Source organism: Tripterygium wilfordii, chromosome 21 (genome assembly GCF_013401445.1).
Source record: "Tripterygium wilfordii isolate XIE 37 chromosome 21, ASM1340144v1, whole genome shotgun sequence".
NCBI lineage: Eukaryota > Viridiplantae > Streptophyta > Magnoliopsida > Celastrales > Celastraceae > Tripterygium > Tripterygium wilfordii.
The window spans coordinates 13,747,990-13,763,036 of record NC_052252.1 but is presented as its reverse complement, the minus strand read 5'-3'; the positions used below and the strand labels follow the sequence as shown (position 1 = coordinate 13,763,036).

The 15,047-nt window shown below is 36.3% G+C and overlaps 2 protein-coding genes across 2 annotated transcripts; one reads left to right on the top strand and one right to left on the bottom strand.

The window, feature by feature from the left end:
* Window positions 1-1,759: 1,759 nt before the first annotated feature.
* Window positions 1,760-3,626, top strand: LOC119990111 (anthocyanidin reductase ((2S)-flavan-3-ol-forming)-like). Its single transcript, XM_038835952.1, has 6 exons — window positions 1,760-1,992; window positions 2,219-2,385; window positions 2,469-2,669; window positions 2,748-2,907; window positions 2,989-3,202; window positions 3,307-3,626. Exons 1-6 carry the CDS (start codon window positions 1,866-1,868, stop codon window positions 3,446-3,448), a joined length of 1,011 nt encoding a protein of 336 aa, XP_038691880.1. The 5' UTR covers window positions 1,760-1,865; the 3' UTR covers window positions 3,449-3,626.
* A 49-nt stretch (window positions 3,627-3,675) lies between these two features.
* On the bottom strand, window positions 3,676-5,193 carry LOC119987962 (calcium/calmodulin-regulated receptor-like kinase 1). The gene is made up of 5 exons (XM_038832875.1): window positions 4,948-5,193; window positions 4,517-4,643; window positions 4,256-4,346; window positions 3,945-4,146; window positions 3,676-3,837 (listed from the first exon to the last, which is right to left on the bottom strand). The coding sequence occupies exons 1-5, from the start codon at window positions 5,191-5,193 to the stop codon at window positions 3,676-3,678; spliced, it is 828 nt and encodes a 275-aa protein (XP_038688803.1).
* Between the last annotated feature and the right edge of the window lie 9,854 nt (window positions 5,194-15,047).

Genomic DNA, 15,047 nt, shown 5'->3' with positions numbered 1-15,047 from the left:
TTTATAATGCAATTTATGGATCTTATCACTTCTGCTAAATTCTACGACAACTGTTTATAGCTTTTTGAATGATTAATGTTACAAATATCAAAGTTTAAAAAACTCAAAGGGAAGTTGGAAAATCTTTGATCGGGGTGCCGGTCAAAGAAGTTTCGATGATCAAATTAGTGAAACTGAAGGTTTGGAATATAATGCAAGAGGATGTTGAGTGTCGTGGAAGAATGCTCAACAAAGGGAGATGATGACGGATAGAGGTGTTGAGAACCAAATCGTAACTGAAAACCAAATCAAAATTTTTAATTCGGTTATTTTTCTTGGTTTTTGGTTTTGGTTTAAAATTTTTGATAATTTTGATTTTCGATTTTTGATAATTTCAGTTTTCGATTTGGTTTTAAAAACAAAATTTGATTTGAAATCGAAAATGAAAATAATTAATGTGTTAATAAATTATATATCATATATATAGTGTTGTGAAGTATGAAATGATTGTTTGTGGTTTATAAAATAAACTAACGAATTATATTTTCCTTAAATGATATTTTGTAAAATAAAGTAATTTGTATGTCATACATTTTCAATCCGAAAAACTGAAATTAAATCGATCCTCAACGATTTAGACCAATTTTAATTATAAAATGGTTCGCTTTGATTTTCATTTTTCTCAAATCGACAAAATATCGATTTTATTAAAACGGAATTGAAACCGAACAGCCAATCCGTTTAAACACCCCTAGCAACGGGTGTGTTTGATATGAAGAATTGTGGAGTTGTCCGGATAGATCTTATGGCTAGGTCAAGCAAAGCAATTGATGAAGTGTTGCTCTTACAAAATTTAACTTGAAGAGACCGTTAAGCGGTGAAGTGACAGATGCGAAGGGTCTACGGTGGAAGACCCATGAATATGTGCATGTTATATTAATTAATGTTTTAATTGATGTAAGGAATGAAGTGTCATATATGGGCTGGGCCATGGGCCTCAGCCTTTTAAGTAGTATTTTGGTAAAAATGTAGAACTTTGGGCCTAACTAGAGGAGATTAGCCATTGGACGTGTCTGCTATTGGGCCCCGATGATTTTTTGTTAGTACAACTTATTAGTTTAGAAAACCATTAACTCATTAAGGGACGATCCATCGCCGATTTTTGAAATATATATATATATATATATATAGCATACATGAAGGAACAATAAATTATCTCTTGCCTGATAGTTATCGTAAGTTTTTCTTAACCTTGACAAGCAAGTTCTATTCTCCCGGGTAACATGCAGTCATTTTGTTGTTTTTTTTTTCCTTATAAGCATTCATTTTGTTGTTGTTTTTCTCTTTAATTTTTGACCTGTTGCAAAGATTGTTTCTAATTCCATTTATTTATCTAAAAGATTAAATCTAATCATTTTTATTTATTTCATTTAATTTCAACTCTTTGTAACATTTTATTCATATTACACATAATGAAACGAATGGAAGTTAATAAACGACATATAAATAACTCAAAAAAATTTGGGGACGATGCCCTTGAACCCTCACAGTGCTTCTCTCGTTGCAAATCCTGATTACGTCATTTAGTCATAATATCCAAATTTTACATGATTTTTTTTTTTTTTCAACCTCAAGAAAGAAAAGTGGGGTAGATAGACAATCGAGGTTTGAATCGTTGGTGAAGGCACAAAGTCACGCACACCACCTTCTCCTTCTAGTGATCTAGTCCATTTGAAACGTCTATATTAACACATAACTCTCCAACTAGCCCTTACAAATCTCTCTCTGTTTGTATTTTCTGATTGTTTGATCATAATCGTCATTGTTGTCATATATTCAAACGCAGGGTTCTTTGTCAATTCAAGGAAACAATTTTACATCACAACATGGCAACCAAAGTCACCGGACAAAAGACAGCCTGCGTGGTAGGTGGGACTGGGTTCGTGGCGTCGTTGATGGTGAAGATGTTGCTTCAGAAAGGCTATGCTGTCAACACAACCGTGAGAGACCCAAGTCAGTCACACCTTCTCTTCTCCATCTCTTATTTTCTTCTGGTCATCCTTAATTTGTCTTCTTGTTGTCAATCCTGAATAGAGATCAAGTTCCTCTGATGTCTGATAATGTCTTCGTTTTTTTGTCGTCTATTTTGCATTTACACCCACATTTGTTCTGTTTTGCAACAAACAGGGGATTTATTTTATATGTGTGATGATGGACTCAAATATGTTTTTGTGCACAGACAATCAGAAGAAAATCGCTCCCCTAACTGCACTGAAAGAATTGGGAGAAGTAAAGATTTTTGGAGCAGATTTAACCGATGCGAAAAGCTTTGATGCCCCAATAGCAGGTTGTGATCTTGTTTTCCATGTCGCGACCCCCGTCAATTTTGCTTCTGAAGATCCTGAGGTACAAATTAGTAGAGCTTGTATTCATTGTTACAACAAACATGAAAAAGTTTTAATTTTTCTAATACCCTTTTTGAAATGTAGAATGATATGATTAAGCCAGCAATACAAGGTGTAGAGAATGTCTTGACAGCTTGTGCTAAAGCCAAAACAGTTAAAAGGGTCATCTTGACATCCTCTGCTGCTGCTGTTACCATCAACAAGCTAAATGGTACAGGTTTGGTTTTTGATGAGAAGAACTGGACTGATACTGAGTTCTTGAGTTCTGATAAGCCACCTACTTGGGTATTAATTTTGAAAGTTCAAACAAGATAAAATGTCGATATTTAAGCTCTTTTGGGATCTAAAAATAAAGATTTGCAGGGTTACCCTCTCTCCAAGACATTAGCTGAGAAGGCAGCCTGGAAGTTTGCTGAAGAAAACAACATTGATCTCATTACCGTAATCCCTACTCTAATGGCTGGTCCTTCTCTTACCACAGATGTTCCCAGCAGTGTCGGGCTTGCCACGGCTTTAATCTCAGGTTTGATGTATCATGTGATGTTTTAATCTGCACTGAAGTAACTGGTATAACATTGTTAAATGGAAGCTTGATAAGTTGCAGGTAATGAATTCCTCATAAATGGTATGAAAGGCATGCAAATGCTGTCAGGTTCAATTTCAATATCGCATGTGGAGGACGTTGTCCGCGCCCATGTATTTTTGGCTGAGAAGGAATCGGCTTCTGGCAGATACATATGCTGTGCTGTTAATACCAGTGTTCCTGAGCTTGCTAAGTTCTTGAACAAAAGATACCCTCAGTACAAAGTCCCAACAGAGTAAGCCACTGGCCTTAGCATTCACATCAGTCAAATAGCAGTCTTATTTGCTTGATAGATCGACTAATTGGAATTTCTGAATCATTTTCTGTCAATGCTTGCAGTTTTGGGGACTTCCCCTCCAAGACCAAGTTAGTTCTCTCTTCGGAGAAACTCGTTAGCGAAGGTTTCAGCTTCAAGTATGGGATAGAGGAGATTTATGACCAAACTGTGGAGTACTTGAAGGCTAAGGGACTGCTGAAGTAGGGGGGGTTGGTCAAACCTGCGAGAATCAAGAAACTTGTAGCTTGGCTACATATGCTCTATAATAAAATTGGAGATTTTCTAAGCTTTGCTTGTTATATCAAGCTAATGTGAATATCACGGCATAATTTCCAATACCAAATGATGCTAAAGAAATTTGTCAGTCTGTTCCGCTGACAGATTAACGAATATAATCCTATAATTAACTTTTAAAGTTAACCTTCGTGGATTTAGTCATCGATTACGCTTGAAGGACGCTCTCTTGAAGGACGATTGACGCATTTGTAAGCAACAGCGGCAATGTTATTGAGTTCTTGTGCATCAAATTTTCCATCAAGATGAGCGTCCGCGATTTCTTCCCACCCAAATTTATCTTCAGCACTAATTGCGGCCTAACCATAACCGTAAAATATAGACAAGTAAATATGCATAACATGAAAAAACCAGCTGCTGCTTGCCTAATCATATGAACACATTCCAAAAGAACGAAAGATCTTACAAGTTCAACATATTCCTTAAGGCCTTGACATGGATTCCTTCCTGCAATTAGTTCAAAGAGCAATACTCCAAAACTATAAATATCACCTTTTCTAGTAAAGGTCCTTGTTGATAGATACTCAGGATCAACGTAACCTAAAGTTCCTCGGATACTTTGTGAATGTGGGCTAAACATCTCCTCTGGAGAGCCCGAAGTCAGCAACCTGACGGTTAATAACAGTAATTACAGATCTGGATTAGTGTAAAATTGAATTTTACAGCAGCAGGGTTGATCATATCAGACAAAGAATGCTTACTCTAGCTCTCATGGACTTGTCCAACAGAATGTTAGAAGATGTGATGTCACTGTGTACAATTGAAGGTACGCAAACAATGCAGGCTACACGGATCAACTGTTCAGACCCTTGTCATCGTGTGTTTCACCTGCATTACCAAACAATGCAGCGATTGTGCATATTCAACTTGATTTCGAACTTCCATAACTGGCAAAAAGCACAACAATTCTAATTCTAAGATGAAGTTTAGCATATCAGCAACAAATTATACTCCTTAAAATTTTGTTTGCTTTGTTACCATATAAATGAGAATCAAGACTACCATTTCTCATGTAAACATAAACAAGCATACGATGTCCTTTCTCGATGCTATATCCCACCAAATTCACAAGGTTCCTGTGGTGCACTCTTCCTAGCAAAAACTCCTGAGAGCAAAGAAAGCAAAAGAGATGTTGATACTTCATACAGATCTTTTTTGTCTTCCATTTCTGTAAGAGAATTGGTAATTGCGTTGAGCATGAAACTTTAACAGTATAAAAAAAAAGGCTGCAGCAAGAGATTCCATGGCTTAACTAACAAGATTACTCATTTAATACATTCAACCAAAAGCAAGACAACACTTTACTAGGCTTCTGAAAGATATTGAACAGCTTTCGTATTAGTCTACAGTAGGCAAAGTCAGTTGCAGAGTACATAATTTCCCTTGCTGAATATATAGTCCATACTAACCTCAGATAGGAAATCCTTTTCTTGGTGCCTTGAATTAGCTGCAAGAACTCTAACTGCAAGAGTCTCGCTGGTCTCCCCAAGAGAGACAGTTCCAACTCTCTGGGAAGAAATTATCCTATCCAAATCAGGTAGCCTCCTCTGTTTCCTCAAGCATAAGAAACCAAATATACCCAACACCACTCCAATCACAACTCCCACTGAAATCCCAATAACCAGTTCCAATCCTATATCGTCCATCTCAATCATCTCAAGGCCCTAAACCCCTAAACCTGTTGAAATGCGAGTGAATGATATATATATTACACCATTTCAAGGTATTGGTAAAATGGTGGGGAAATTTTATTCATTTAAGCACATTTCAACATAAAAAAGAAGACAAACAAAATAAAAGAAGATATCTTTGTAAAAATTGAGCAAGAACAGAACTGTATAGAGGATGTAGACAATATTAGATACGTTGGAGGTTTTGTTCCAATTGAGAAGACACAATAATCACAATTTGAAGGTTAGAGATGAAGATGATGATTTGATAATAAATTACACTATATATTCATGGTTAATTTTTTTTTGATTAGGGAACCTCTCCCAGACGCGTCTTGCGGGCTTTGCCCTACGCGACGGCCCAGAGGAGTAAACCCTAACCCAGCCAACCACCTCACTAGACGGACTGGGCTTTAAGTCAGGGCCTTAGGCCCAGGTGGGATATAACTCCAGTGGACGAGAATTTCTCGCATTCGTTCCCCGTTGGATTCGAACCCCTTCCCTCCCGCCTGCACGCGCTAGCACGCACAGTTGAGTGGGGAGACCGGGGTTACGACCAACGAGGCTATACCACTTTGGTTAATGCTAAACTAGGAAATATTTATTATCCTTCCTAAATTAATTAAAATTATGGAGATATATGACCATGTATGTATCTGATTAAGCAGAAAACAATCCTGGGTTTGGGTTTCATAAGTAACTATGTAAACCAAATCACAGATGTACACAACACTTATCCTTCATTGCTATTACTAATTAATTACAATTAATTTCATATAATTTTAATTTAACAAATTTTTTATTAGGCGCTTTACATGGGCCAAGACCCACAGTTCTTTTGTCACGAAAATAAAACCTTAATCAGCATTTCTTATACAATGGTTAATAAAGGCCCACTAGAAAAGTAGACCTACATGTCGGGCCGGCCCAGGCCAATAAGTTTCCTGTGAACTTGAGAGGTTAACGACTAACGGAGACCATAAAGTCGATAGAAACATATTTGAGTATTTTTTTTTCGAGAAGAAACATATTTGAGTCTTGGATTGGAAGGCAAACCGTTGTTTTCATCCTAAACTTTCGATTTTGTTAAAAGAAATATCACAAATTGTACCTGTCAAGCTAATGTCAACCCATGACAGACCCAGGAATTGAAATCACCGGGGGTCCGGGGGTAGCGCCCCTGAGAATTTTTTTTTGGGTTCTTTATATAATCGATTTACGAATATAAAACACATTAATAATAGTTAAAAAAAACAATATCATTAGTAATAGTTCCAAACAACTCCTTTTCTATGTAATATACAAGACAATCATTCAAAAATTGATTACTCATTTGGTTGCGCAAATATGTTTTGACAATATTCATTCCAGAAAAGCATCTTTCAACACTTGTTGTTGCTATAGGTAAAATCAATACTTATTTTATAAGTCAATACACCAAAGGATACGAAATATTGAGAGGATTTGAGGGGCTTTGCAGGTGAGCTAGACAAATGAGAAGGTAACTTTTGGGCCTAAGATTTATGAGGGTTAGGTAGGGTCAAAGTTAGTTAGTAGTAGGTTGGGTGGAAATTAATGGATTGGGGGCCTAATTTTTTTTTTTTTTTGATTGGGGGCCCTAGGGTTAACTTGTCATGGATTTATAGTGTAATTAGTGTAAAAGGGAGACGATATCCTCCGTCTGCCACTGACGTCAACCTAATATATATATGGAAAGGGAGATGGTATCCTCACCCCCTATTTAGTAATCACACCCCTCAAATAATTGATTTTTATTTTTATATTATTTTACGTTTGATTTGATATTTGATTATTTTGATTTACGTGTAACTTGACATTAGATTCACATTCCTATAATTGGGTTTTCCACCCCCATAATTGGTTTTCTCACCCTTAACAATTAATTAAAGTAACTTATTACGTCACATCAATGCATATTGGCGGGTACGTTTAATGTATGCTACAAGTTGTTCACTGTACGGAGTGACCCATTCATTTACAGAATCATATTTGTATCTAAATCACTGAATCATAATAGGAGGCATCGGGTAACCATCTGTCAATGCCAACTGAACGAAGTGATGGAGGGATGTGGATAGATGAACAACTGTGTCTACCCGATTCTAGTGAATGAATAAATTCATGTTCAATATACTCAAATGCAGATGGATCACGACGAGTAGATGTGTCAACTTTTTTCTTGGTAGTTGGGCATCCATGGGTATTTGTCTTAACTTTTGGTTCAACAAGTGTAGTACATGTATTATTCTGCAAACGAGTGGGTTACTCCGTACAATGAACAACTTGCAGCATACATTAAATGTACCTACCAATCTGCATGAATGTGAGATAATAAGTTACTTTAACTAATTGTTGAGGGTGGAAAAACCAATGATAGGGTCGAAAAATTAATTATGAGAATGTGAATCTAATATCAAATCGTACACAAATAAAAAGAATCACATATCAAATCAAACATAAAATCATATTAAAAAAATACAAATAAATTATTTGGGGGTGAGATTACTAAATAGGAAGTGAGGATACCATCTCCCATATGGAAAATGCTAAAGAGAACACATTAGTAGTCCAATCCATCCTAAGCATAGTTTTTAAATCCGACCCGTGCATTGAACCGTTAAGATTGAAGATTAAAGATTTTCGAGATTCAACCGTTACGATGAAGGTTGAATCGTATATTTTTATTAAATAACAAAATAATAAATATATAAGTATATACCTAAGAATATATTTAAATATATAATATAAGTATATAAATATATAGATAAACTTAAGAATTGCAAACACACTTTCCGAGATGGTGCATTAATGTCTCAACGAAAAATAATATAGTATATTATCTAAGGGAAAAAGTATTCCTACCATCTAAATTGGTTATCCCACCCCCAATCATTGATTTTAATTTTTTTATTATTTTATATATAATTCTATTGAATTAGGTGTGATTTGACATTTAATTCTCATTACAAAAATTAGTTTTCCCATCCCATCCCATCAATTAAAGCAAACTTATTACATCACATCAATGTATTAGTGAGTACGTTTAATGTATGCTGCAAGTTGTTCTCTGTACTGAGTGACCCATTCTTTTGCATGATCATACCTGTATCTAAATTACTGAATCATAATAGGAGGCATTGGATAACCATTTGTCAATTCCAATTGAACGAAGTTATTACCATTTACAAATCCTATTGTAATACGTTCATGTTGAGGTGGAGGTATAGAACGCAGTGGTAAAAATGTCAAGCACTGTTCATAACTAAGAACGTGTAAAATCACATTGTACTTAAAAGCAATCAAGTTACTCATATCTGGCATTAACGTGGTTTTATGATTTTTTGAATCTAGAAAAAACGCTAAAGGAGGAGCTATTTGAATCTTCTAGTTTTGAGTGTTGATATATGATTTTTTTTATCATGGATTTCAATTACGATATGGTGGATAATAATGAAAACATTGCGTTAGGGGGGATGAACGAGGTCATTGATGGGTTGAATAACAACATCCTTTAGGTGATTAGACCAATAAATAATGTAATTCAAATAAATCACAATGGATTTCAAGTAAAAAAATAATGATTTAGTTATTCCATTTATTTTAATAATGATATTCTATTGATTTTTGTTTCAGACCTCTGGTTATTTCATTGATCTAAATCAATGGATTAGTTATTCTTTTGATTTTAGTATGTCATTGCATTGATTTTTTTATGTCAGACCTCTGGTTATTCCATTGATATAAACCAATGGAGTAGTTACTCCTTTGATTTTAATATGTCATTCCATTAATTTTTATGTCATACCTCTGGTTATTCCATTGATGTAAACCAATGGATTAGCTATTCCATTGAAATTATGACAAACCTCTGGTTATTCTATTAATTTTAATGTCACTCCATTAAAATTGTTTCAGATTTATGGTTATTCCATTGATTTAAAATAATTGATTAAAATTCCATTGATCTTAATATTTCATTCCATTGAAAATGTGTCAGATCTTTGGTTATTTCATTAGAATTTAGTTATTCCATTGATCTTAATATATCATTCAATCGTTATAAAACAATGAATTTAAGCAAAAACAATGGAATTTATAAGATAAAAACAGTGTAGTTCAGTTAAAAACAATGAATTTCAATTTACGAAGAACACTTCGAAAACCTTCTAATGCTTTGAAAATCGTTCATTTTCAAATTTATCCAATCATTTATTCTTTGAAAATCGTTTCTTTTCAAATTTTCTCATCTTTTGCTGAGTTAGCTTGCCATATGGACTTAGGATAGGTTAGGGCTGTTGGACTACATAAAATTGGGCTTCTAGCACTATCATATATATATATATATATTTATTATTTTTGGCATTTGCAGGTTTCCAAATCATAATTTTGAAAGAAATTATTATGTGGTCCAATGATACAATTCTTTTTAATCATGATCATATAAGTCCAACATAATGGTCACATTGGAGACAATGACACAATCTAGTGACCCTGGCGCATAAGTTTCCCATGTTGCTTTTTATTGGGCCCAGTTCTTTTTAAACCATAGGCTTACAGTGAAACTTCAACATCATCATGTGCCGCAGGCCTTCACGCGGACTAGCATTAACATGTCATGGGACCCCCCACGTACGCAGTTACTCCACGTGGGCCATTGTCGGCAGTTTCTGTGGTTGGATATTATTTCCCGAAGCCTACAACAACATTAACAAACCTACCTTAATTTTGTCTGTTTCCAACAAATAATACCTTACATCTACCATTTAACATGATATCAGAAAAAAACTACTTTTACTCCTTAATTGACTCATTTTTTCTATACAAAATTAACTCATTTTATACTTATAGATATGTTGAATGGATTGATTTTTTTTTTCTTCTTAAAATTGTGTATAGAACACAAAATGTGGAAAATGGTCCAAAATCACTAAGCTATGTAGAATCCAGAGTTGCGGCCGTTCACAAACATTATTATCAATGTTGTGCACAACCTTTTATCTTCATGGAGATGGAGATGGAGATGGAGATGGATTTGGTGCTCAAGATGACGATGACAGATAGATATCTTCTGTATGAGTTGAACCTTTTTCACGTTTATGAATTGTTTCATTAATTTGTAAAACTTGCTAGTACACTTTTTTGGGTAGCTTTATTGAGTGGATAGAATCGGTTTGCTCATTGATTGATAAATTACTTTTTTTTTAGTATGTTTTTGTTTTTTGGCCTCACGACACGATAATTAACAATTAGGTGAATCCTAGGCCGAATATATAGTTAAATCGAATCAAAATGTCGGTGTTTGAAGTTTGAACAGCTCTATATGGCATGAAAGAGGTGGTTTAGCTAGGCTCCATGTACATTTGTTTACTGATGTCCCAAATAACTATGCATTTCTAGCTTAATGGGGCTCCACATCTTTCAAGAAAAAATCTCATTTCAAAACGAAACTTCCCTCCTCGGAGTTTTTTTTCCGTACAGGGATTATTGGATGTTTTAAATACCAATATAGGACTCGCAAATAATTTTTTACCAAAATGGTATTTGACATTGTTATGAACAGCGTCATCAGGAATGACGCTGTCTCTAGTAGCGTCACTAGTGTTAGTAATTTTTCAAATCTAAAGACGCTATTTGGAACAGCGTTTTCATTATATTTTAAAAGTGACGCTGTTTATAATAGCGTCATTAGTAAAAACATTAATGACGCTAGTACAAACAGCGTCATTGTAGTGCCAATTTGAAATCTGCAAACCGTTTATGAGAACCGCAACAAACCAACCTGTAAAAAATTGAGACAATCACAATATCTGATGACATAATAACACGTAGTGAATAACACGGCATCATATAACATATAGTACGAAGTCAAGTTTCTAATTCATTCAAACACTAAAGTTAAGTAATAAAATCAAAGCGGTTTAAATGCCAGTCCTCCGCCTAGTACGTGGCGGCCAAGTGCTAGGGGTAGTAGATGGTGCTGGAGCTTGAGCTTCCTGTGTCAGTTGTGATTGCTGAAATGTGAAGTCAGTACCAAATCCAGCATGTTCGCGTGCTCTACCTCGTGTACGTCGAGGAACTCGTGGTGGTCTACCTTCTCCAGCATTTGTCATAACATCAGCTAGACGATGTCCCTCACCGAGCTCATCCATAATATCACGACAAGTTGTGAACCAGTTGTGGGCAACAACATCATTAACCGCATCCCTCAAAGAAGCAGCAGCTCTCCTAGCACCCGCCAATGCCAAAATTGCCTGCGTACCAATGAAAGATAAAGTAATTAGTTGTTTGGAACAATGCACAATTTATTTATGGATAAATGATAGAAGATTTACCACACGCTGTAGTCTACTTCCGTGAGGCTCATACTCCAATATCGGACGAGTAGGGGCTATAGCGACAGATGTAATAGATCGACATGTAATAGATGAATACCACTGCATGTAGGCCTCAAGACTTGTATACGGGAACCGCTCCTGCGCTATTCTATTTAACCGATCATCCCATTGGACTAGCCACTCCGCGTGATGGTCAACCCAATTAACATCCCCGCGACCCCTTCGGGTAATTTCATGTAACTTGTCAATGGTATCCACTGGATCAGGTATATGTTGAGATAGCCCGAACTGTCTCATAACACGATCAGGACAATGAAGCTCTACTATCTCGAAGCATATTAAGGGAACGATCGATCTCCATACTCGAGCACCCTCAATGCACACCACTGGTGCAACAGTCAATCGCTCTGGAGTATATGGCATCCACTCAACCTATTATCAAAATATTTGATTATTCATATTGTTTAGACGCACGTAACAACTATTTAAGTAATTTAATAACGTTTGTCATCGTTGTACCTGGTGATGGGCTTGTCGATCTAACTCATCTCTTGCAAATAAAAGGACTTGTCGAGGATTATGTCTGTAAGTCCTACGAGTACTCCATCTACAGAACATTATCATTAGATTGAATGCAAATCAATTATGTTATATCAGGAGCATAAATCAATTATATTACCTAGGCCCAAGTGGTCGTAATGGCTCCTCTCCTCCAGCAATATCAGCCTCTCCAGGTGGCTGAAATGGAGGTACCTCTGGTCGGCATAAATGCAATCTCTCCCAAGACCATAACTGCATATATACAAACATTAGTGGACATCCTAAACCCCAAACAAACATGAGAAAATAACAAATATTTTTAATACCTGAAGTAGAAGCACACATCCACCCATCTGTCTCGTACCCTGCATACACCCTCGGCATAAATTCCGATACAAGCATGCCAATACAGCACCTCCCCAACTAAGTTCGCGCGTCGCCTGTAGATCTTCTAATAAAGGTAGATACATTAGTGGAATGTTATCTCCTGTGGTGCTGGTGAAAAGTATGCTTCCAAACATGGCCATAATATACGCCTTAGCATAACACTGTAGAACCTCATCCGGTGCATCAACACGAGGTGGATTGAGATGACCAAAATGCCTACATAGCATGGCCATAATATACGCCTTAGCATAACACTGTAGAACCTCATCCGGTGCATCAACACGAGGTGGATTGAGATGACCAAAATGCCTACATAGCCATGTCAGGGACAAAGATGCACCGGTCCTCTCATTACTATTAGCCACTCGACCAAGTAATCGCATCATCACCTCATCCCAATGATGTTGTCCAGTCCCAATAACTGCTGGTCCGTCTACTCTAAGTCCCAATAAAATCGCAACATCCTGTAATGTGACTGTCATCTCACCACCTTGTATGTGAAAATGTGAGTCTCGCGTCTCCAACGCTCAGCTAATGCAGTCAATAATCCGTGGTCGAGCTTAATATGACCAATCTGAGTGACACCATAAAACCCCGACTGAATAACAAAGGGTCTGACACGTGCATCTAATGGCCATAGTTGATGATGTCTAAAGGTGATATAGTCCCGCACATACTACAAAAAGAAGTTTAATTTTAACAAAGTTATATTTTATTGAGTTAGAATTTATAACACAAAATATACTAACCTGGCCACTAGAAACACCCTCAGATCGATGCTCAGACTGCATTGTTAAAACACTGCCATCCGTCGGTTCAGAAACTATGGACCTAGTAGCTCTAGGGGCTGTCCGAGCACCGCGCGTACGCGCCATGTATCAACTCTCAGAATCTGCATTAACAATGATAATTAGTAATGTAAAAAAAAATTATATCAATACTTAAAAAAATATCAATTACATTAAATATAAATATAAGTAAAAATATTACTTTTATGGTGTTTTTTATTATGCCCAGATTGATGACATATGCTGCATTTGTAGTGTGACTTAGCCTCTCTCATATCCATTCCATTTGTTAACCGTGTTGATTTTGGACGACCTTTTTTTGATCTTCGGAGATCAGGATCAGGCAATATGCGTGGACCAGTGTACTCAGGCCATTGTGTCTCATCTGGAATCAGATAGAAAGTTGGTCCATAAGAATTTGCATACGCCGACAATGTAAAATAATCCTCCATTAAATGAGAATATCCAATGTTCATTGCAGAACATGCAGCAAACACATGTGAACACGGACGATGATACAAGCGCCATATGTACGAATACAATCTATAAACCATTCCCAATTGGAATTATTTTCATTATCCACAAGTGCATAACATAAGGGAAAAAGGCCATTGTCTGCATCAAATGCCACTGCAATCAACAATTTGCCCTTATACTTGCCATATAGATGGGTGCCGTCAATACTTATCAACGGGCGACAAAATTGAAAACCAACAATACAAGGAGCGAATGCCCAAAACACCCGTTCAAATACGGCCGCTCCCCCAATAACTTCCTTATGATGAAAATTGACCACTGATCCAGCATTAGAGATTTGCAAAGCATGAAAGAACCGAGGTAGAACATTGTATGACTCTTCAAATGTACCAAACAACTTTTCCATAACTTTCTGTTTTGCTGTCCAAGCCTGCCGATACGATACTGAGTACCCCAAATGTGTTTCGGCATGTGCTTGGATAGCTGCAATGTTTATTTTCAAATCAGCTTTTACCAATGAAAACACCTCTTCAGATAGATACTCTGAATTCAATTGTTTATGGCGTTGATTGAGTGAAGCGTTTGTGCAAGTATGGGGACCCTTCATCACTGTTATCTTGAAAACATTCAAATGTTCCTTCAACATTGCCCGAAGATACCATCTACAATTTGGCTCCTTCACACATCTTAATTGAACTACCCCTCTTTTCGAACATTCTGTCTTATATTGGTAATTGTTTTTTATGTGCCAAGTCTTAACCGCATGGAGTAATTCCTTCTTATTTTCATAAACTTGGCTGGCTGCAATGTCATCATACTCAACTTGACGATTGTACTCCCAATCAGTACAGCTTGCCTCTCCAAGTGTACCAACATTTCCAAATTGAGCAAGAACAGAACCGTATAGAGGATGTAGACAATATTAGATACGTTGGAGGTTTTGTTCCAATTGAGAAGACACAATAATCACAATTTGAACGTTAGAGATGAACGTTAGAGATGAAGATGATGATTCATTGAATGTGATTGTGGCTGATATGAACTACCACCATCATTTTCATCGGATAATCCAAATGAAAATGTTTGATTCCATGGTGTCGTCATTATCACCTTCACCAAAACATACCATAATTAACATATCAACTAGGCTATCATCCCACAAATTAATAATCAAACCTAACTGTAATTGAAAGCCTAATCTTGTACCAAATCCAAAAACCCAATAACCTATATCAAACTTGGCAGCAATGTAAAGCCTAATCATGTCTATTGTACAATGCATAACCAAAAT

Excerpts from the sequence above, each read along its gene's own strand:
- LOC119990111 (XM_038835952.1), top strand. The coding sequence starts at position 1,866 with ATGGCAACCAAAGTCACCGGACAAAAGACAGCCTGCGTGGTAGGTGGG. Across the intron at positions 2,386-2,468 it reads TTGCTTCTGAAGATCCTGAG|AATGATATGATTAAGCCAGC; the intron begins GTACAAATTAGT and ends TTTGAAATGTAG. Across the intron at positions 3,203-3,306 it reads CAGTACAAAGTCCCAACAGA|TTTTGGGGACTTCCCCTCCA; the intron begins GTAAGCCACTGG and ends CAATGCTTGCAG.
- LOC119987962 (XM_038832875.1), bottom strand. The coding sequence starts at position 5,193 with ATGATTGAGATGGACGATATAGGATTGGAACTGGTTATTGGGATTTCA. Across the intron at positions 4,347-4,516 it reads TCTTGATTCTCATTTATATG|GGTCTGAACAGTTGATCCGT; the intron begins GTAACAAAGCAA and ends CACGATGACAAG. Across the intron at positions 3,838-3,944 it reads TTAAGGAATATGTTGAACTT|GCCGCAATTAGTGCTGAAGA; the intron begins GTAAGATCTTTC and ends GGTTATGGTTAG.